This window comes from Acanthopagrus latus, chromosome 17 (genome assembly GCF_904848185.1).
Source record: "Acanthopagrus latus isolate v.2019 chromosome 17, fAcaLat1.1, whole genome shotgun sequence".
Classification (NCBI taxonomy): domain Eukaryota; kingdom Metazoa; phylum Chordata; class Actinopteri; order Spariformes; family Sparidae; genus Acanthopagrus; species Acanthopagrus latus.
In genome coordinates, this window is record NC_051055.1 from 6,403,664 (window position 1) to 6,428,614 (window position 24,951).

Sequence of the window (24,951 nt, forward strand, 5' to 3'; positions counted from 1 at the left end):
CCCTGCTCCTGTCTGACCTTGGACAGGGCCCTGCTTGTAAACTTGGCACTTGGACAGTGTAGTTAGACAGGTCTCAGACCGGCCCAGTGCCACCCCACAGGGCCTTGTAGCTGCGTGATATACTGTGTTGCTGTACAGCTGCCTAGAGTGCTCATCAAATCATCCATAACATCCTCGGAGGGAGGCTGACTGGCTTCCACTTCTCTCTGCGTTTCAACCTCATCGGCTGAGAGATATACATTCTAGCAGCAAACAATAAAGCTGAATCTAGTTATTAAGGCCAATTTTCTCTGAGAACTGCTCCACTCTCTAATTAAGCTTTAGTGTGACCAGAGAGGGAAAATGAAAGAAATCCCTCTGTGCTCATCCAACAACATGAGCCTCATTGCATGGAAATGATGGGAGTTACTTTGGTCTACTTAAGCTAGCATGTTTGATGTATTGTCTGTTTTCTGTATTTAATAGGTGATTAAAAAACTCACATGCCATTCATTTATGAGTTATGTTCTTCTGATTTGTTTTGCAAATTACCCTGTTTTTTAATGGCATATAGGTCATTACAGAGTTTGCCTTTGAGTATTTAGAGTACACTTTAATTTGTGCATATGTTTATAGTGAAAGCACAATTCATATCTTCCAATTATTAATTTCCAACATGATCAAATCAGCACTTGAGAGTGTAGTAATATACTAGTGAGGGAATCATCCTGTTTAATGACTTGAAAGTGGTACAAGAACCCGTGTAAAAACCTCCTGGTGTCAGCAGCTGCCAGCAAAAGCCCTGAGAGGGTCTTCTGTGTGAGGCTTTGTCATCGTCTGAGAGCGGGGCACTGGGGAGCGAGTGTTAATCTCAGCAGTTTCCTATTGAGAGCCAGGTAGGCTGCAGCCTAATCCTGAGAAGAGGAACACTTTCATTACGGAACAACAAACACGAAAGCCACTGGGGAGCTGCCGCTTTTCCACTGTCAATGGATGGACGGAATACACAAGCACAGTTACGTAAGCAGAGCAGCAGCACGCTGGTGTGAACACCAGCTTGTGTGCGCTGGAATGGCTGAATTACCATGTGCACACACGCACGCACACTGTACACACATTTTCACACAACAGCAATCTGCTCTTCCCTCCAAGAATTTTCCTGTTTACAGTGGAAATCACTATGACATAAAAGCAGCAGGGAGTTCACTCATGCGACACAAATGCACCTGCTGGCAAACACAAACAAGCCTTACAGCAGTGTGTGGTTATTGGAAAGGCTCATTGAGGTGTTTATGGTAAAAGTGATGGCCTGAGATATTTTCACAGATCTCATATGGCATTTCTAGATAGCATCTCTGGAGCTGGAGTGTAAATACAGAGCATACAGCAAGCACCGTCCCGTGTTTCACAGGCGTTCCGCTCTATTATCCCGCAGCCTGTGCAAGGCACGTAAACAAGATGACGACCTATAAAGACAGTTAGCTGCTGCGGGAATCGGGCCGAGGCATCCAGACAATGGCTGCAATCACAGGTGTTTAACAGCCCTTGTCAGAAATCCCTCCTCCACAGAGGTGTTTTCATCGGGGAAGTGAGGCGTCGTCTCTCCAAAGCTGTCAGCGCTACAACAGATGAACATGTTTTTCACTCTGGCAGCAGGGCCCAAATATTCATAAGAGGCAAACATGAATTAAATGTTGTGTGCTTCTCGTAAGGAACGTGACAATGCCAAGCTGAGTCACCTGATCATCTAGAGTAGCAGGCAGTTTAATTACTCAACACTCAGGTTACGTAAGTGTGACTGCTGCCACTCAGACCTTGTTTATCAGTGTCTTTATTTTTTATGTTAATGTTGTACTTGAGCCTCCTGTCATGCAGCTTCGGTTAGCTACAGTTAAAGGACTATACCAACAATTATGGAACTTGTCCCATTGTTCATTATTTGATACCACCTGTGAGTCTCTGCCCTATCAATAAGCATGCAATGAGAGACGATACAATTTGAAAGACTTCAGTATTGCAGCCTCATATACAAAAGAAAGCTAAACAAACAAGTTTATACCTTCTGATTCACCTGATCTTCGGACTATCGGAAGAAATGGGATAAGATAGTCAAAAACCAATGTAAACTTTGGAACAGCACAATTGTCCTCATGGCGTATTGTATAAGAGGCACACCGTACCATATAACTGGCTTGATTCTGGCCCGGGACCTTTGTACTCCCCAATCAACATGTTGCTCGGGGACCTTTGTACTCCCCAATCAACATGTTGCTCGTCTCCATCTCTGGTCTCTAAGGTAATGCACCAAAATAATCTTGGGCAGAACATAAAAAAAAACTGCATAGAGGAGGTTGCATCAAACATCTCTGTGACACTTGAGCACCTTCCTCCACTGTGGAAGACCATGAGATTTGATTCAAAGCTAAGCAACAAATACATTTAACCTTGTTTGGAGAATTTCTTTTTTCAAGCTGACATTTGTAAGGTCAAGTGTTAACCTTCAGGCTCACACTGAAAGTGGTTTGAGTGTTTTGAAAAATTGGCAGTTAACCATAATGGAGACATACAGTTACCCAACCACCACTGGGCCTTGGCCTGTAGAAAGAGAGAGGAGGCAATCTTGGAACCCATTAGCTATCGTGATTTAGCCTCTGTGGTCGGCGGGCGATGTTTTGGGGCCTCCAATGTAGCCCACAGAACATTTTATAACGAATAATGGATATCTAGGCCAAGACTTTCTCCTTCGCCAGCTGGTCAGACGATAGTCGATGGATTTCATGATGGCATTTCAGCCAATTAGTTCTGGCCCTTTTGTTTACCTGCTTGCAACCAAAGGCCATTCAAATGGAAACCAGAAGCTTTCGATACCGAAATCCTGTCCCCACAGATTCTGCACTTATATGCAGATATATGTACATAGAAACAAGAGTAAAGGTATCCAATAACTTCCAAGGCAGCTTCCCATCTTTAACGTCGACTAAAAAGCTTCTTTTGCTACAGGGTTACAGATATTGCATCAAAGACTCAAGCACTGACACATCTACCACAACACTACCCCTACCCATGATAAAAAAATAGGACCCAAGCAAAAAAAACATAATCACATCAGAGACACTGTCCTAATTTTAGAAGATAAGCCGCTTGTCACAGCCAATTGTGCTCTTTTATGCATCAGGGTTTTTCCCTCTAACTAATTCAGGAAACCCTGGCCAAGAGTTTCTCCTCACTTTAAGTCAGATTTGTGACCAAAGGAGCAAACTAAATCATCCAAAAAGTGGATCTTTTGTTGCTCTGAGAGTTTTATGTAAAGTGAATATAGAATAAAGACCAAATGAGCTTGCTGGATGAAAAAGCCTCCTCGCTCAGTTAATACATGATGTGTGGAAATAAGCCTCAGTATTCCAGCCTAATGCCGTCTGCAAGAGACAGAAAGCAAGGGGGTGAAGCTGAGGTGTTGTGGTGCCATCCAGTCTGACACTGACCTGCTGTCTCAACAATTCAACCCACTGTTATTGCCAGGGTTTCTCTCTCAGGACACTTCTACAGGGTGGCTAGTTGTGATCGATGACCGGTGGCGTCAGGGCGGGCTATCTTTCACCGCCACTTCCACTGCCCCCGCTCACGGTCATCTATCCTCTGTGGATGTCTGCGCTGTCTGAGGCCGCCCCGAGAGGCTGGGTGGCCCCGACGACTGATGACCACTGGCTTAGCAGGAAGAACACATCCGTCTGCTAAGCGCTGGGCTCTCTCCCTCAGCCGTTTCACCTCCCTCTTCCTCCTTTATGAATGCATCTTATTCCCTGGCAAGTGTGCCGTTAATTTCAGGGGCAAGAACACGATGTTGGTGGATTAGGAAGAAAGAGAGGGCGAGGGAGGAAGGGAAGAGGAAGGGACATGCATCAGACATGCACCAGTGCTCTCTTCATACAGGGCAATTTATTAAAATAATAAAGCCCAGCCTTGCGCTGAAGGTTGAGCCCACAATAAACCTGACAGGGACACAGAAAGAGGGGCTGTGAGAATGAGGCATTGTCAGGCAAATAAACAAAGCAAATGCTCTGTTATGTCAGTGTCCACTTTATTATCCGTGCTGAACTCTTGGAAAGGAGTTAATTGATTCCTTTTAAATTCGGACACCGCCATATATTTCATCATTACCGTAAAAAGCCTCTCATGAGTCACTCAGCTACAGCAGTAGCACAAAAGCACAAAGATTGCTCTACATAAGCCTCTTCACCTCGACAGGCATTATAATCAGACAGCAAAGAAATACAGCAATGCGCTATGGGAGGAAATTAGAGCCGAATGGACATCTTAAATCCAACAAGGATGACAAGAGGTTTTGCACGCTCTCAATCTGCTGTAAAACTGTCCTCACACTGGACGCTTTCCATTTATCACCTGATATGACCCATTCCACAAGTATGCTAAATTGGATAATGAATCTCTCCCCCCAGGAGATGCACCGGATTAATAATTTGTTGGTTAAATTACTAGCCCGGGACATATTGCATCATTCCAAGTATGAGACGTTAGCGTGGTTAAGAGGATGCAACCTTTTGTAGTCCATAGGAGTGAATATGAATTAATTAGGAGCCAATGAAGACATAATTACCTGTGAGAGGGGGAACTCATTAGCAAGAGTCACGCTAACTCTGTTAATGAAACACGCTTGAGTCAAATGTGGTGCTGAACTGTTGGCACAGAAGTTATAATGTAGCAATCCCTTTGGCTGAAAAAATGTTTTGCCTTCCATCACGCAACATATGTAATGCTCGTTTTTTTTTTTTCCTGTAGGACCGAGCCACAAATCAATAGCTATTATTATGTAGTGCTGGGAAAGAACACAATGTCGGACTTTCTTCCAATCTCACGAAATAAACAGTATTACAACCTTTTATTACACAAGGGATAGCTGGGATGACGAGAGCTGAGAGCTGGATTTTGACACAAATGTACCTTTCTAATATATCTTTTTCATATATTGGAGTCAATAAAGTCATTTTAACACAGAAAGGGAGACAGGAGGTAAGAAAGCAAAAAATGCAACAAGCACATATGACAAAAAAAAAGAGCAAATAGGAAAGTTGGAATGTCTTAAAGAAAGAAAGGTTGCACATTGTGGTGAATATGCTTCTAGCTTTCTGTCTGAGTGTCAGATGCATGTAAAGCTGTCAACTATAGACCAAGAGTATGACTGTGATTAGCCTAGCTCTATAGTTACTGCACAGACATGAGAATGATGTTGTTCTTCTCAACTTACTCTCAAAAAGAAAGAACATTTCCCCAAATCTTTAAAAATTCTTTCAAGTTTTAGAGACAGAGATAAAATGTATCCTCAACAGACAATTAAGTGATTGAATTCCTGTTGTCAATATCATAGTAAAATTCATTTTTAGGATGTAAAAATCGAAATTAATATATGTAAGAACTATGCAGTTTATTGGGATGTGAATGTCTTCAAACATAAAAGTATTTTACCAATACAGAATACAGCCTCCATCAGCTTTAACTGGTAGTAGTCCATCCTGTTTACATCCCAGCACTCAGTATATGAATACATATATGCTTGGACAGACAACGTGTGTCAATCATGCCAAGGTGGCAGATTAAGGCCCACAGGCTAGACGTGATCATGTCTGACCAGAAGACTGATATCATGCTCAGTGCTTGACTGAGAACTGACTCCACGCAGCCATTACCCAGCATCCTCCATACAGCGCGAGTATGATCAATGTGTTGTCATCTTAATTCAATGATGTTTTGAGTCTCTACAAAAACACAGCATAATAATAATTACAAAGTGCTGCAGAATTGAAGGCATAACCAGATTTTAGATGAGGCAATAGCAAAAACATAGACAACACACTTAGTCTAAATAACCCACTGGAATTTAATAGGGCCAAATTGAATTATCCAATGACAAGAGCCATTTTTAAAGCCTTTTTTCATAACAAGTTTGTCCTTTAAGGCCTGCGTGCACTCCACACAGCTGTAACTCTGTGATACTTTGCGTAGCCAGAGTGAAAAAAAAGGAGGCATTCAGACCTGATGCATGTAGCTTCTGCTACCCCGCTTCTTTGTGACAGTTTTCCAGATCCTTGCCATCCAGTGAATGTCCAGAGCAATGACCCGTGTGGAGAAGACAGCGTAGTGCACTGGCCGGCTAAATCCTGTCCCGCAGCCATTCTTCCTCTTGGATAAACCGGTGCATAGCAAACGTGGCCCCGGAGCATGTACAATGCAAAGTCCTCCACATTCTAATGAGAGCTTGAAGATGATGATGAGGGGGGTTGGTAGGGGTCAAGGTGGTTGTGGATGAGTCATATTCATGTCTTCTTTCAAGCTCACTTCCAGCCCTTTTGGCTTGGATCCAAATGTCCCATCTTTTGTCATCAGATCCACTGATTAGATAAAACCTACAAGGACAAAGGAGGCTACAAAAAACAAACCCAAAAGCACTTAAGCATGTCTCTTCCACCACAGTGATGCTTGCTCAGTAATGCCATGTATGTAAAACTATGTAAATGAAGGTGCTTGGAATAATATGAGTTTTTCCTTTTGTCAAGGCTAAACATATTTTGATGGCCTTTTATGCTGAAACATTCAGTTGTGTTTTCTCTTTAAAAATCTTAAAAACAGCATTCTGACTGAACCTACCAAATAAAAAAAAAAAAGTTACATTTTGCAGTTTTAGGACAGTTTTATACATAAGAGTACTGCTGCCACACCAGAAAAGAAAAACAGACCAGTATCGGTATTTTAAAATGAAAAGCTTCTTGTTAAAAACTAAATGTTTTTCACCTTCTAATAAGATATTTTCACTCTTTTATGACATACAAACTCAACTCAATACAAAGAATACTTGTCTTGTTATGATGTGAAGTGTTTGACGTTATAATGAAACATGAAACATTTCACATTATAATATGATAATGGTATAATGTTATCACTTAAAAATATATTGTTAAATATGAAACAGTTTATATTATAACAATAAGTTACTATCTTAAATCATGTGAGGTTTTACATTTTAACAAGCTTTTTATACAACAAGAAAGGTTTCTCATAAAAAGTAATCATCTGTGTTGTTCCATAACTCAATACAGTATTTCTAACCGATCTACAGTGAAATGTATAAATGTGTAATCAGTAACTTAAGTTAAATGAAAACAATGGATTAGATGCTGTATCATTTCCTGTGAATCTCTTAGACGTACGTAGGGTAGGCAGTTTAATAATGAAACCACTACATGGAGAGATGAATATTGAACTTCTATTGGAGAAAAAAATATGGCTAAAATATTGACTATAGGCATCTTCTTTACATGTCAATTTGCATATAAATCAAATATCTTGAGTTCATGCAAACTTATATATAAACTTTTGTGTTTTCTTTTACAATTATTGCATATATAGTTAAGGAAAACTACATAAACAGAATGTATTTATTCAAGCATTTATTATTCAAGTTTTACACATTAATGATTTTTCAAATTGGTTATTCCTCTAATAAGTCACACATCATTTATTAAACACCAGCTCAATATGATGGAAAGTTTTGTTGTAATGAAAATACTAAGTCAGAGTTTTGACATGACAGTTTTTTGGAGTACACTTTGTAGATTTTTGCAGAGGTTTGAATTTACATCGTACAGTCGTCCTCCTCAGTGGATGTAGGTCTATAGCTAGCTTGATCTTTCAACTGCATGTCATGGTCTTCCTCTGTATTAGCAAATGAGATCTCCAGAGGAGGACTGTGAGGTATGGCTAAAAGCCATGGCAAAAGCCAATCAGAGTGAGTGAGTGAGTGAGTTATTTTTTTTTCTATTTTTGTACAAACCCTTTCCGAGATCAAGAATGAACTCCCACGCTCAGTTTTAATAATACTTCAGTTGGATGTCATCACTGATACTGAACATTTTCCGGCATGCAAACACTGTTGGCTTTGTTTCGATAATAAATCATCATTATTAACGATCCACAATAACAATATTTGTGACACTTAAGCAGAGGCCTACATATCAGATATAAACTAGTGCAACTAATCAGTTTCCACTGACACTCCATGTGTCTGTAAATTCAATTAACTGTTATGTAAATATAATTTATAAATGGATAATGGTTTATCTGCTCCTTAGAGGCATTGACTAATTTACTCATTTCTGAAAAGAAAAAGTGCTTTGCACTGGCTGACATTACATGAACAGGGTTTTTTCAGTTTTTTAGCACCAATGTACATACATTACATACAGGCAAAATAGAGTTGTGTTTAAATAATAGGAGCCCATAAATTCATGAGTAAAAGGGAAACAAGTATGAGCCGTTACTGTGAAGTGGCAGATCTTATTTTCCCTGTGCTGTACAGTGAATCAATAGCAGGGGCCGGTGCTGGCGTTCGACAGCAGAAAACTGCTTACTCTTCATTTGAGCTATATGTAATCAATCCTAGCCAGAGGATGGCCAGAGCCCTTTCCAAACTAAGTGGGGAAACAGTGGGATTACTAGCTCTGTGGCATTTATAAATTGAGCCCAACGAGAAGAGGACCACCAAGAGACTCCCGGTCAACGTAATTACACCGGCAGGCCAATAAATCCGACCCACAGATCTTTTACAGTAGCACTGCAGTAAATCCAGCAGTGAGCCTCTTCCCTTACATTGCTTTCCTGCACTACATAAAAAAGAAAAAGACAAAAAAAAACGTTAATGTTTTTGTTGCTGTCTAGTAAAAAAAAAAAAAAAGAAAAAAAAAGAAGAAAACGAAAAAACACTGTGGCCTTGGTAGCTACAAATCTCTGTGGCCTTCGCTTCCGGCCAAGCGGTGATTCACTACACTGTAGAGATTTAGATCTACACAGTGTTGATTCTCACATGACAGCACAATGAGCTGTGCATAGAGTTCTGCATTTAGTACCACTGAAAAAGGTGACTGAAAAGCTCTCGATAATATAACATATATAATATTATGTCCTTTTCAAGACATGGACACACAGGAGCAGCTTAAAAGCACATGTGTCATCTCTGAGGACATTAAGAAAGGACAAATGTCACACAAATAGAGACCATTTGTTGCACAGCTAACATCATACTGATCTTCATGACATTGAGACAGCCTGAGGATAAGTGACTCTCATATCCCAGCTATGTCTGCATGTGTCTTGCATGCATAAGTCCATGCACGGATATCACAAATCTTGACCTCTGCTGTAAATGTTTGGCAGCCACCTCTCTATCTTCTTTGACATTGAGTTACAATACAAAAGTCAATTTCTGAAAATTTGGCCGAAAATGGATGTTCACCTTAATTCAGTCAAGAATCTTCCTCCGGATGCAATCTGGTTAGTGGAAGATTGATGGAGCCAGAGAGCACCATGTGCTTTTTCATCCTCTCTTGGGGGACAAACAGGGACAAGGCCAGGATAAATCAATCAGGGAGCCTCTCTCCGACTTCCTAATATGGCTAACCGTCTCTGGTCAAAAAAACACAGCTTTATAGTCATGCTGTTTCCATTTGCATCGCCTGTTATCTGCTATTATTTGTTGCTGTGAAAGAAGCTAAGGTCCTGGACAGCAGCACGGAGCGGTGATTAATTCTGCAGAGCAGCTAGTCTAGTCTGGACAAGAACGTGGAGGGAGCTCGGAGAATAATAAGCGCAGAGTAAAAAGTCAAAACCTGGAAAAACAGAGGTGACATTCTCCGCCTGTAACCAAGTTAGTGTCAAAGTGCTCCATTGCTGTCTGGGGACAGCTCAAACATATTATTAACCTTTGCGGAAATGGTTTCCAAGCCCTCCCAGGTTCCGGAGGAGCGCAAACGTGTGTAAGTGCTTCCACCTCCGTTTTATTTCCGTGTGGTTATTAAAGTGAGCTGTGTATGGGGACACATCTACACGGGGACAACCAGGACACTCCTGTCTGTGTGCTACAACTCCATCAGACCTGAGCATGAGCTTCACTAGAAACACCTGAAGGAAACAAATCATGGCTTTTTGTTTACCAGCGGGCGAGATCCAGACATATCAGATACCCCAATTACAGTTTGCAAGAGCAGTGTGATTTGGCTGCCTCTGGTGCTGTTTTATGTGAATGCAGCCCTCGAGGCACATTGTTGTCAGGCTTTTCTTATCAACACACAGTGTAGACTATGAGACCCTGTAGGCAGTACCACTTTCACAGGATTAACTGGGGAGGTTCTTGTACAATATTACCCAGTCTGCCTTGACTCCCCAGAGTGTGCCAAGCTCATGTGCCTTTTGTTATTGTAAAGACTTAGAATTTGAGAAACATATTTAACTTGCTAGAAACCCACATTTCAAGACTGTATCAAGCCATAATTTGGACAATATAGACGTGCTGTGGAGCATCTGTGGTACAGGAACGTCCTTGGGCAAGACACTGGACTCCCTGGTACCTTGCACAGTATGCCTACTGAAACCAGTGTGTGTGTGAATTGGTGAGATGAGAAGCAAATATTGTAAAGGGCCTCGGATAAGTGCTTTATAAATGCAGTCTGTTTTCATGCTGGTATAATGGTCTGCACCATTATTTAAAATCGGTGTAAATAAAGTTCTAAAATGTCATTCACACTGACGACAACACTTTGTGCAATACAGACCTTTCAGTTGAGGACAGATGTCAAACATCGCACGCTGGCCTGTGTTGACATTAAAGGCCCAGTGAATAGATATGTATCGCTGGTTTTCATTATTTCATTGTTAGATGTGTTTGCACATGGATGAACGTTCGGGTGTTGTGGCTCAGTGTCATGAGGGACCTGATTTGAATATTCTAAGTTTCTACGTAAGTTGACACCAGTGGAAACACACCAGTCAGTCATGTTAATATACAGCTTATGTAATGTAAGTAAGAACAAAGGTAGACCTGCAGGTTTTACTTGATTAAACCAAACTTACCACCCTCCAGTGACTATTATATCTATTTACTACTATGACACTAATGCAACCTTTAGCAGTCATTTAGGGGTCCAGGTCCATTTTGGATCCCAAAATCATTTGGCATCAAGATATGCCACTGACAAAAGTCTCAGCACACATCTCCTCTCATCTATTTTATATGGCAAAGAGCAGTGTAAAACTCAATATGGAAAACATTAAACATGCATCACTATAAGTTCGCACTGTCTGTCAGTTTCGCTGGTGAAATGACAAATATTACAAACTGTAATAAACTTTTCAGCTATCTATCAAAATTGTGACACTGATTTCCGTAAAAGTCCTTCTTAACTAGCTTTGTTTGACTGCAACTGAACTGTATTTTTAATATTTTAACAAGACCAAGTGGATTAGGCTTTATTTTAATGGTCACATCACAACAAGTTGATTAAGTTGCACGTCTGCTAAAGGCGTTTTTTTAATCTATCAGAATCATTATTTTTTTGATAAGGGATCCAAAAGCATGATGATTCGTTAATCAGATTATATACTGGATCTGGATTTTGATAAAACTCCAACTTTATATCACATATAGCTGCAGTCAAGTCTATAATCAATGGAATTTACTGCACGTCACCATGACCAGTAATCACTGAGCCTTTCAGTAACTCGTCATGTCTTCCACCTCTGGCTTAGCTTTATGGCATTCAGTAACAAATGTTGACTTTAAATGGATTTACAGATTTTGCAAACATGCTAAAGGGCAGCAATTCCCAACTGTCTTCATTATCAAATACTCATTTAATCGTTCATAATAAAAAAAAAAAAAAATCCCATAATTTTTTCCCAGGTGATGTCTTAAAATGTTTTGTCCCACCAGAAGTCAAAAACGCTCAAAAATGCTCAATTTACAATGACATATGACAAAGAAAGGCAGAAATCTGGCACATTTAAGAAGCTGATCTCTTGATTCAGATTCATTGACTAATTGTTTTTCATCTATAGACTACAAATAGCCGACCATCTCCTCTTAATGGTTTTTGCCGAACCAAACCAAACATCCACACAAGTTGCACTATAGTGGGCTCTGACAAGTCATCTCCTGCTTGATGTTGTTGTTGTTGTTGTTGTTGTTAACTCAGCTGTTGCTAGGGGACAGGAGAGAGGATACATACTGATCTATGGAGTGAATATGCGGTGTCAAACAGTGACGGAGATGCGGAGAAAAGGGAAGCCAGAGACCTTTATAAAGACAGGAAGACAGAAAGTGAGGACGAGGCGGAAAGAGACTGTGTGGGAGGAAGTGAAAGAAAGAACGACTCTCCATTGGATTTGTGGTGGGGCTAAGCTGCCTTCTGGTGCTACGTGACCAGCCTATACCGCCAAGGCAAGAGGGCTCGGCCTTATCTCAGCGCACACAAGCAGCTCTGCTGGCAAAGGCACTGTGGCATGGCTGTGGGTGCTGCTGTCAGAGCGTGACGGGTAGCTCTTACTCTCTTCCCCTTTTCTCACTTTCACTCCATAATTCTCTCTCACCCGTTCACCCTCCCCCCCACCACTCATTCACAGTCTGCATCTCACATGGTCTGTAACAACAGCATGAAAGTGAGTGAATAGGATATTTCCACTTGTCTGATTTAAATGCGAAACTAATGTCCAAAAGGATAAAGGCAGTGGTAAAGTGCTGCTAAAACACTTTTCTCCAGACCACAAATCTCTTTTAAAGTTTTGCTGTGAAGTGAATAAATTACTTTCGACATCTATCTGAAATCAGTTCTTCCAACCTCAAAGCCTTATGGAAGCAATGAACAGTTTCTTCAAAAATGACATCATTCATACAAATCACCAACAGAGATCCCCAAGCGTGTAGAACTAGTTCTATGTCAACTATATTGGTCTGAATGGCCACATTAGGAGGCGGAGGGGACACTATCATCTAAATGAAGCAGAGTTAATAGTACATATTATAGTACATAAGTCAGTCTCTTCTTCAGGAGGACATTGATTATATTTACGTGAAAAGTGAAAAAAAAAAAAAGAAGTGCAAACTCCCCCAAGGCTCCTTTCTTACCTTCTCACCGCTAACATCAGCAAGCTAATCCAAAATGTTATTACAATTCCTCCTGAAGGGACCACGAATATCTGAACCAAAGTCCATGAGCTCTAACAGTGGATGAGATACTTCAAGACTGGGCCAAATCAATGGATAGGTTAAGTGACATTGCCATCTGTAGGGCCATGCCACTAAGTTGCATTTTACTTTTATTATGAGTCTCAGGAAACACAACTGTTTGACAGTGCACTGTCATTATAAATGCATTTGCAAAAACATTTTCAGCATGTGTTGACAGAAGATAAGCAGTTAGCTGTTCGACCGGCTGCACATCTTCAACTTCTCAGTGAGGTGACCAACTCCCTCTCAGTCATTCACTTTTTCAGGTTTCCCATTTGTACTGGATTAAAGCTGAAGTACTGCACAATGGGCACTTTTACTGACTGAAATGGCTAGTTTAACGTAAGAACTTATTGAAATAAGATGTCCATAAGATCTGCATTAAGATTTGGCATTAGCCAAAATATACTGACATGAACAAAAGGTGTGGACATGTTAGTAGCTGCATGTTATATTGTGCGAAATATACAACAGATAAAAGCTGAGGTTGCTTGGAGGCACATGCCATTTGTAGGCAATATAAACAACTAAGAACAGGCTATATATGTCTCACATACAGTACATGTTATTCCCTTAGCTTACAACTGCATCTCTCTGGCTGGTTAGACTTAAAGTGAGACAGATGATCAATGGAAAATAGCTACAATTACAGACTGATGAAAAAGCAGCCGTGTCTTTGGAGTGGGTGCAGTGCTGCCGTACTTCACTTCAGTATAGTTACTTGCTCCATTTGGAGACATCACATCAGGACCTCAGAGGGTATTTTATCCTCAGTGGCCTACACATGTCACTGTGTTCTTCCGTCATTCCTTGAAACTGACTTCTGCCATCAAATCATTTATAGACTCCAGCACTCAAACTTATCACAGTCCAAGAGAACATGTAGATGTGGACAGCTGACATGGCATCACTATGAAAGGCATGTACTGTACTCATTAGTTTCAGCCACATGTTCCTCAAGCTTTCAGAGTGGACTATTCTCACATTTTTGGGCATAAAAATAAAAGGTTGACTAGCAAATGGAAATTCAAATCATCCAGAGAATATCGAACCAAGGCCAAACACAGCAGTTTCTCCTTTGAAGATGGTTACAGATTTGTCCTATTTCCAGAGAGAAAACAGAAATGTGTCTCACAGTGGTTTGTGTGTAATAGCCACCCCTGGCTAGGATCTGGATGTGTAAACACAAGAGACATGCCACCTGAGACAATTACATCAAACACAAAAAGAGAGCAACACCGGTGTACCGCCTTAAGCACTGGCTATAACTGTCAACTAGCATAGTGATTAGCTCCTCATGCAACATCATGCTGTGACTATCAGCTACAGCTGAATGCTGAAAACATACTGATTCAAGGACAAGAGCTCAATCTATGATTCCACACTCAAGCAAAAACACAAGCACCAGAAGTAAGGAAGCAACAGGTGGGTGACTTAACTTCCAACCTGACATTTCCTTCAATCTATTGAATAGCTGCTAATTTAATTCTAGCCCACAAGTCCCTTTCATGAAACTGCATATCAAGCAAGGCTTGGTGGAAGCCTACAGCCAGTTAGCGTATTGCTCCCCCAGCAGCGGTTCATCCCCTCTTCGACCCTGCAGTGAAAATCCAATGAATAACTAACAGGGGAATAATCAGTCACATGGTGGCGGGGCAGGGTCTGCCGCTTTTGGGGCGTCAGGGTACATACACACACACACACACACACACACACACACACGTGTGGTTCTGTCTGGTTTATTAGCATTTCCTCTGTCACCTGCTGTAGATACAATGCTGCGTTAGCAGAGTCAGACCTCTGTTTCTGCCTGCAAGTCACGCACACTCACTGAGGTAACGTGAGTGATTACTCTCGCATGCACACACACACGCATGCACACACCACACTTTTAAAACTTTTAGTAGATTTAAGCACCCTGAACACTACTGACATAAAATATCTGGACAAAACATAATAAAAAAAAATGCTTTATAGATTGTAAATTAAAAGTCTTACAGGTCAAAACTTTTCTAAAAATGTCCTGTTTTGCAAACAGCAAAAGCTTCAATGTAACATCCTTTTCTTGTATATTTGTGTACATGTAGGACTTCTGCTGTCTCTTGACTGTGGAAATAAGTCTGAAGCGGGCATAATGTGATAAAATGCCTCTTCTCAAGACTGCAGCCAAGGTTGTTGCCACAGTTTGTAGCAATCTGTTGGTGCTGTCCGTCTGTCCTTGAGACAGATTACCCTTCTGCCTGTACCCTCCGGTCAGACACACAGGAAATACATTAGAGGATAACAAGGTAGAGAGAGTGAAGATGGAGAGAGTGAGAGACAAGGTACAGAGAGAGAGTGAGAGAGAGATAGAGAGAGACTAGGTGAGAGAGCAGAGGAGGATTGTAGAACAGAATGACAGAAAGAGCAGAAATAACAGGATGGGGGGCGGGGGGGGCTGTGGAGGGATGTAAGGAGGGAAGAAGTGCAGCAGCTCTGCTCTTAGAAGCCATTATCTGCAGCGACACGTTATGACGGCTCTCCTTTTGCACCCATACACAGACATCTACAGGAGGACAGTGGCGTATCTCCTGCCTGCAAGTGCTTACCTAATGTAGTCATAAACTGTTTCCATAGTAAACTTTAGTCTGCCAAAACACACTCAGAAGCAGACCCACATGTACTGTATATAGGCACAGAGAGCATGAGTCAGCCTCGTCAAACAAAGAGACAGAAGAGCACTTGTGCAGCACACATCGGATAAGAACATTGTGTGATGTAACAGTTTTCAAACGCACTCATTGTGGGCAGGACCACTGCAAGTCATATTTAATGAGTCTACAGCTACGGAGACAATTGGATCATCTGCTGCTAGGCCTTCTTGCCAGCCCGTAGAGCTCACAGTGGAGGCTACAGGCTGACTACAATGACGTAAAGGTCAAACATGGCGGTGGGACTCGGAGGCTGTCACACAGAGACGCTGAGGAGAGCTGGTGTTAAGTGTCACACCCTCTCGGAGAGCAACGCTGCAGGCATCTGGGAGATCACAGGCACTCTGGCCTCTCCTTTGCTTTATTTTTCTTCCAATGTCCCTCCTTTTGCATCCTTTCCTTTCTTTTCCTCTTATTTGCTGTTTTTCCTCTTCTTACGCTCTACTCTTTTGCTGCTTATTTCATGTCTTTTTCTGCACTTCTTTTTCTTCTTTTGGCTTCTTTCATTCCCGTTTCCTTTCCATTCTGCTAATTTCCTTCCTCTTTCCCTTGTTTTCCTTCCCTTGTGTCATTCTTTTCCTCCCCTCCTCTTTCTTTTATCCCCCTTTCCCTGCCTCTCCTTGCATGTCTTTTCCTTTTCACTCATCTCCTTTTAACTCCTCTTTCCACCACTTTCTTTTTATTATCATAATGCTTATTTCCATCCTTCTTATTCCCTTCTTTCCTTCGTTTTGCTTTACTTGTGTCCTTTTCTTTCTCTTCTCTCTCCTTTCTACTCCTTCCCTCCCCTCCCCTTCCCATCCACAGTATAATATACAGTAGATTATAATATATTTTATAAACGAGTCAGTGTGACAGCTTAAACATGGCCCATCTTCCTCCTCTCATGTTGCTTCCTCCCGTATTTGTTTTGCTGAGCTCACCCTGAATGAGGACTGTCACTCATCAAAGCTCGCGTTGCTGCTGCGTCTCTTCATTCAGAGTGTGAGGACGCTACAACAGCTGCGACAAAAGGAGCACACTTGTTATAATGAAACACTGTGAACTTATCAACCGCTGCTCCTCCTCATACAGTAGGTGAGAACCACGGCTGGTGTCATCGTGGTAGGGGGCTCATCGCTCGGGTTATTAAAACGTCTCCGGCGAATGTGCCGTGTGCCTCTAATGACAGGTCTGTCTGAGGCCTGGCAGACAGCACAGCAAGCCGCCTGCCACGTTATTACTATCCCATTAGAATAAATTAGCATGATCAGCCCTCTAGGAGCAGCCTGGTCTGGGTTTGACTATATAAAAATGCCACAGGGGCTTCACTTACTGGATCCCATATAGATAGGCGCTGGAGAGACGGGACAGTCACTAATCAACGTCTCATTATGTGATGCAACAGCGTAAATGAGTGACAGATGCGGTATTTCTGTGGTCATATGGTGAAAACTCTGCCACTGATCTTAATGTGGTCTAACTAGACCGACGCTAGCTAGAGCAAATGATGAACTGCTATGACTCATGCTTTAGAGGCTTGTACAATTTGTTACTCTGTAGTTAAAAGCCGTAAAAGCACAATAAGTCACAGTCGCATTCATTTAATGGCTGAATGACTGTGACTTCCGACCCCCACGCTTTTAAAAAAAAGGGCCCACGGTTGCCAGTGAACAGATAATGGAGAATAAGAGCAGGCCGAACCATCAACAGTCGCTCCACCTGTCCTGCCGAGCTTTTATCACACAATTTCCTTCATTGATTATCGACGACCGAACTGATACAAGTGACCGCAGATCAATCCGATCTCCTGTTGACGGCTGGCCTGAGAAGCACGGTCGATACACGATGAGTCTGTAGAAAGCTTATCAGAGTGTGACACCAGCAGTACACAAGCGGAATGACACGGCTTCACCTTCCCTCTGCTCTCTCCCCCTTAGCAATTTCAAATGGTGACCTATGACTCCACGTGACATCATGCTCCTCACAACCCCCAAGACACCGCCAGCCATGGCAGAACAGCCACTGCTGCAAAGTTTTAAACTGCTGCACTGATTTACATGACTAATCCCAGACCGCATGCTCAAGGACATGCTGCGAAATTCAAATTATCCAAGAACTCTATTAAAGCTGCAGTCTGGAGTTTTGAGAAAAAAATTAACTTAGCCAGAAAATGTGAGTGATACAGCTCCCGGGTCCCTCCTTCCTCTCTGCTGCCCTGCAGCCCTGCCTTCAAAGACCCTCCCCACAGAGGAGCCTGCTGTGGACGAGCAGACTTGTAACCACGGTAACAGAGGACGCCAGATAACCAAGACAAAATAACAACGACAACAACAACATAAGTAGATATCCTGAGGAACGAACAATATTCCTCACATCACGGTAGATGGAGTTACCAGGTAATCATTACCCGGTGCAACATTTTCGCCATGCTGCCTCTCTGAAACATGAGTAACGTTATTTCTTTAAACCAATTCAAACACACAATAACTGCCCGGTCACTTGAAAGACACTTTTGCTAACCAGTAGCCATAAAGACAAAGCTAAACACTGGAGTTAGCATACAAGCTAGATTTACCAACAAGCTACATAGCTTGACTGCAACATTGTAAGGTGATATGTGCTATTGCGAGTATTACTGTAATCGCTGCCACCATAGCGTAGTGGTTAAAACATATATCAAGCAGGGGTCCTTACTTGTCCAGCAGAAAAGCAGCTAACTCTGCGTCGCTCTTGAGTCCTTTTAAATCCTGAAGCTCCCTCCACCTCTGAAATGACGCTCCGATATTTATTCTTGTTTTCTCTCTGGCTCGGTCCAATTATTTCTTTTTACATTGCTTATCTTCGTCAGTCTTCTTATCTCTTCTCTTTGACGTGGGCAATGGTTCAGGCATTTTTCTGCTCTGTTGCCTCTCCGCCATTGTTTACAGTTTGGGCTTGACCAAGCTTGATTGACACTTCTCAGACACTCCCCTTGGTTCTGATTGGTTGCATTGATCCGGGAGCGGTGGATCTTTGCAAATCAAATTACAGCCTCTGGGTGGACCCACAGACAGTGGGTTTTTACACAGCTGATCTGCATTTTATCCTGCTGTCAGATCATAATGACAATTTTAACAAATATAACCAAAAAATAGTTACAGACAGCAATTTTAAGAGAGCCAATGGGAAAATATGCAGATGAATCAGCATAAACTCAGCTGAGATGCTCAAGTTATCAAACATCCACACTGATGACACTTTCTCGTTTCGGCCAGGGACTGAAGTCACATGAGCAATTTTTCTTTAATGCACCTCATAACTGTATTCATGCACTCACATCCGCAGATGGTTAGAGCTCTCAGTCAACCTCCAGTGTGACCTAAAATCTGATGGAAACCACCCAGAAAGGAGGGTACTGCCTTTGATGCAATCAGAATTGCTCCTGAAAATGGATTTTTGTAATAGAAGATATGTCATTTTAGCGCGAGTTCAATGGCTAAACTACCGATAAATTCATCTGCTTATGGGGAACAGCCAAGAGCGCAATCCGTCTGAGCAATCACTATAATTATACAGGATCATTTGGTAGCCTGTTTCTGCCCTAATTCATGCGATTTGGCAGCTGCTGATTAAAAAGTGAGCAACTTGAACACAGTAACTATTGGGCTTACAATATTACAGAACAAAGTGTCTGTTTTGATTCCCATTTACATCTGTTTATCATTATCTGTGACATGAGGTCTAGTTGCAGTCTAGTAGTGCTCATTGTCACGTCCTCATGAGCTCTATGTGACTCTTGAGCACACAGAAGTAGACACATTAGCAGCAGCAAAGTGCTGCATGACTTGCTGTCAATCACCACAATTTGATTCCCCTATGTGGATTGATCTAATTCTGATGATGATGTCACCAAAACTGTCCAAAGAACAGAGACTTGAAGCAGCTCCAAGGAACTCGTATTTGTTGTTGATTCTGGTAGCCAGTGAAAGAAAAAAGATTTTTGAGACCCATGATGCTTTTTTGTTTGTTTCCTTCCCTTCAGGGTTTACAATGTAAAGCCCACACAACCGCACAAACAGAAGCTCCTCTCTCCCACAGAAAACACTGCTCCTGAAAAGCCTCATCAGTAGTCTAGCCTCCAATTCTGTGACTTTTTGTAAACCTATTCCGGTAGCGACCCAAAATAAAATTTGGAACCTAAAAATGAGCATAATATGTTAATAACATTTCTCATTTTCAAATTATCAGTGTTCCCTCATATTGTTATGAATTTGAGTGGAATCCGACCCATTAACAGGCATTAACTTTATATAAAAAGCCAATCTTCTTGTAGAACTGTAGTTTGCTTACGAAGGTTGACACAGCTTCATAATTGTAACGTGACAATAAAAGGCAACATATGCCATCATTTTTGTCAACTCTCACTTTGCTGTTTGTTGTTTCCAGGGTAATATTAAGCCACTGTATAGACCTGAAACAATAAGCCTTGGTTTTCCACTTTAGTTTCAGATTTACACATATATGAAATGTTAAGACCTTGGGTGACATATTCAGCACAACATTATTTGGCGTCAGTTGAAGCTTTGGAAGGTTCATATCCATTTGTGTCAATATTTGCCTCTGGTGGCTGACACAACACTGATTCCAACTTTAAAAGTTTCAGGAAAGTTTTTGTATTGGCAGGCCTGAAATCAGCAGCAACGGCAGTACGTTAAGAATAAATGCAGTTGTGGCATGCATTAAGGCTATATCAAGGAAATGGAGCTGGGGAAAACAAGGCACACTGGAAAGTCACAGCACAGCAACAGGCACCAACGATGTCGCCGCAAATAAAAAAGAAATCAGTCAAAAACAGGATCTTGAGATTACCTTCAGCTGGTTCAGCAGCATGTAAGAACGACTTGCTTGCGTACTTCTCCCTGCACGTTCCCTCTTCCTAACCTTGACCCGAGCAGCTTACTAACTCAGTCACATCAATGAAGCGAACAGAGACGCATTGCATTTATGAGTTTGGAATTAGTTTACCCCAAACTCATTTCATCATCTATGAGAAGTCAGCTCCCTCAAGTGTACTTACTCTCAAAGTAGCAACCTACCCGCCGACACAGAAATAAACTCGCCGCAGACAGCTGCCCCCCCCCACACTTCCGCCACCTCACCCACCAAAAATAGGATTCATCACAGGAATAAATCTCATCAGAGTCACGTAATTATAATTTGTAGGCAGGAAATGAATTAGAAGTTGAGGAACGGGGAGAGACGGCCGTCGATGTGACACGGTGAAGTTTGTCTAAGTAGGAAGTCCATGTCAACAGTTCAGAGAGTGCGTGAACTTCAAATATCCCCCACACCCACACAGAGTAATAAGCATTCCCAAGAACCTCATTAGCAATCAGTAATATAATAATGTAATAATTACACACCAAAATCCATGAAATATTCTAGTAAATACACTGAGGAGAAATTAAAGTTTAAAGGAGAAACATTATGCTCATTTTCAGGTTCATAATCTTACTTTGGGTTATTATTAGAATAGGTGTTCATGATTAAGTGCACCAAAAGCACATCCGTCTACTCATACTGTCCAGTGCTGCAGCAATGTATTCCCCCTTTTGTCTGAGATGTTTTTGGCTCCCGTCTCTTTAAGGCCCCAATGCTGAATGCCTAGTCTTCTCCGACTGGTCAGCTTACACATGCCTGACCCAGCACCACCAACAGTAACAAAAGAGCAGCTGTGCCAAACTGTATGTGCCAGACTAGCTGCTGGCCATAACTGATAATTAAATTCTAACTTTGACTTGCACAAAAACTGATAATAAAAACACTGAGGTTGTTGGTTTGAGTCCCTTGACTGGCTGGGAAACTGAGTGAATGTATGTACAAATAAACTTTTTTCTGCTACGCAAACAAACCCCAAAGCAAATCCCCAGCCCGCGCGTCAGTTACCTATGGTGTAGCCTCTCTTCAGCTCGCCACACCGCGGGCTGCGGCGCTGGGAGTTGGTCGTGTTGTTTTCCTGCACGGCGAGGACAGCGGTTGTCTTGGCAACAGGTGGTGCAGCCTTGTTGAGGGGCGAGGCTGGCACCAGAGTCGGGGAGAAACCTTGACTGGCAATATCCACCGACTGAGACTTCTTTTTCAGTCTGCAAGGCAAAAGCAAATCACAGAAGCAGAACACATTAGCGTCATGTTTACATGATTGAAAACTGTGGTGTGCGCCAACGACCTTCACTGTTCAAGGGCAGAGGAATCAAAGCCTGTTTGCATCCGAGGTTGACGATGTCACAGAAAGGTAACTGTGCAAGACAATTTTTTGCAGCGGCAAGGAAGTTGGGAGAGAGGATCAATAGGCTAATCACACTCTTGTTAGGGGTGAATTTATTAGCATCTTTCTGCTCGCCCAGTGCTGAGACGTCTCTATGGTAAAAAGGGATGAAGCAATATCCGATATCCCCCACTGGAAGGACAGTTAAGACTTTGCTCTCATTGGGTTAAAACCTGAAGAGCAAATGCTGGTGCTATGGTAGTCTGTGCTGGTGGAAATGTTGCAGGTGTTTATTCTAGCCGAAACATGGATGGTTTACAAGTGGTCAACCATGCCGCAGCAAAGCCTTCATCAAAGGTCTCATATAACTTTCATTTTGGTTTCTTCACTCTGGCTGCATGTTAAATTTGGGATCCAGTTCAAGATTCTTGTGATCACTTTTAAAGTGTCAGACTGTCTACATTAGAGATATACTGTAGCTCTACATCACGTTTAGGTCTCCAAGGCTCTCTGATAAGGGCTTTTTGGTAATTCCTCACTTCAGGCTCAGAGCGAAAAGATGATGTTGTGCATTCAAAATTATGACTCCTGAAATTTGGAACTCTCTCATTTTTGGACTCAATAAATTTTGCATTTAACAGTTTAAAACAGACATTTTCTTCCTTTTTTCTTCTTTTTTTTCTTTTACACATAACGTTACAAGATTACTGCCATTGAAAAGTAACTTGTTACATCACTGCGTTACCTATTGAGAAAAGTAACACATTAGAGAACTTCAGAGATATAAAATATGATGGTGAAACCCCGTCGCAACTTATCGCACATGTCAGCTCTATTGTCCAGGCGGTGTGTAGCCATCTTTACATGAAACCTTTGAATGTAGGGTTATGCTAACATTGTAGGGTAATGCTAACAATCTGACAGCAACCTAGGCAGAGGCGTACAGTACCCAACTCTGCAAGTAATGCATTTTAAAATAGTGTTTACCTTCTACCTAAAGCCACTGTCTAGGCAAATAATTTGTTGAGCGTATATTACGCACACTTCAAAAAGACTAAATGAGTTTGGATTTGGATTTGGGTGTTTCCTTTGCTAGCAGCGGCTAAAGTAGCCGACATGACTTGAGGCAATTTATGGAAGTGGACTGCTGACGTAAAACGTATCAAAAGGTTCTGGGCTGGCTGAGCGAGGTCAAATCAAATCTGCCCACGACATCTCCTCCAAGCCAATTAAAAGGATGATGAGATCCCGGGTTTGGGTTTGGACAGTTTATAAAGGAGTCCACTGTGCTAATCTGAACAGGTAATCCCAGCACACTCAGAAGCAGGTCTATCCACTTACATACATACAGTATGTTCTCACACTTGCTTGTGCATACAGACAAAACAAAGACACTCTATACACACACACACACACACACACACACACACACACACACACACACACACACACACACACACACACTCAAGTAAACAATTTGAGTAAAATAAGGGGAAAACGGCTGCTGAAACACTATCTATCTAGAGTCTGAAAAAAGTCCTGAAACAGCAGTACAAGATTTCCCAGCCCTGCGCCTCCTCGCACATACTTTCAATCATTCCAGCAAAACTGCTGAAGCGAACAGAATCTTTCTGCCCATTTCACCCAAGTGCCCATCCCCTGATGGACCAAAGTGGCACACATGACATAGTGTCTAACTGGCTAATGAAAATGCATAATCTCCATGGAAATGCTGTCTATCACAGTCTGTGTGTTCCTCCTAAATTGAACAAACCTAAACGGTTCAGAGGAGTGGGCAGAGCTGTGAATAAACACCAGGAGAAATTATGTTCTGCCTCACAGAATTGTTCCCCAAAGTCCATTTAGTTTAGAAAAAAAAAACACTCGCTGACTACTTTCTACACATATATTCACTAAGACTAAAAAAAGCCCTTAATGGACTGTGTTCCTCTTTTATTTTTATTGATTTACCTTATGTTCCTTCTCCTCTTTACAGAAGTGCATGTGGTGGAAGTTTTTCCCAAAGCTAAACAAAAGGCACAAGAAGTACTGTGGCAGATTGTGCTAATGACTATTTTGAGGAAGCTGCCTGCCTGTTTGTTTGGATGGCACATAATGAGGCTGGAGAATGAGTGAGAAGTAGAGGAGACCTGCTGCTGCTGTTAATGGCTGTGGAGAGAGAGAGAGAGAGAGAGAGAGAGAGAGAGAGAGAGAGAGAGAGAGAGAGAGAGAGAGAGAGAGAGAGAGAGAGAGAGAGAGAGAGAGAGAGAGAGAGAGAGAGAGGCTCAGAGACAGCGATAGAGAAAAGCTGTGTGAAGTCTATCTCCACTCCCTTAGGAGTTGGTACTAATTACTGTCTCATCAGTGGAGCAGAAGCCCCTCTTCTAGCTCTGTTTCACTGAGCTACAAGGCCAAATGCTATCAAAACACTGTGTGTGTGTGTGTGTGTGTGTGTGTGTGTGTGTGTGTATGAGATTGTGAGTGTGTATGTGTGTGTCAAATGAGAAGGGTAAGACAGGATCCGGGATCAGTATGTCAAAGTGTGTGTCCCACAAATACAGATGGAAACACAATGCATACAGTGTGTGTGTGTGTGTGTGTGTGTGTGTGTGTGTGTGTGTGTGTGTGTGTGTGTGTACACAGTGCATCAATGTTCACGTGTGCTCGTTTTCTTATAGCATGACAGTCAGGTTCAGTCTAATACCAGTTGGATCCCAAATGGACCTTGTTTTTGAGGGTAACAATCAGGAGTCAACTTAGGACAACAAGATCATGCAGCACACATTACATAAACAATAAGGAAACACTACGGCATTTTAGAAAAGACAAAAACAAACAAAACAAAAACATGTTACTCATAATTTCAGCACAACACTAATGCCACTTTCAGCAGTTCAGTATAAACTGACAGATAAAAAAAGGTTCACGATCGACTCAATGATCAACCAACTCTTCATTTACTACCACGGATGACAACAAAAAGGAGCAAA

The 24,951-nt window shown here is 41.9% G+C and overlaps 1 protein-coding gene across 3 annotated transcripts in view; it reads right to left on the minus strand.

Annotated features, from left to right (window-relative positions):
- oxr1a (oxidation resistance 1a) overlaps positions 1-24,951 on the minus strand; it is a 158,617-nt gene that overhangs the window by 65,959 nt on the left and 67,707 nt on the right. For all 3 annotated transcript variants that reach the window (XM_037073884.1, XM_037073886.1, XM_037073883.1), the window contains exon 3: positions 21,643-21,839. In XM_037073884.1, coding sequence (XP_036929779.1) covers positions 21,643-21,839 — 197 coding nt within the window. The remainder of the gene's footprint in view (positions 1-21,642; positions 21,840-24,951) is intronic.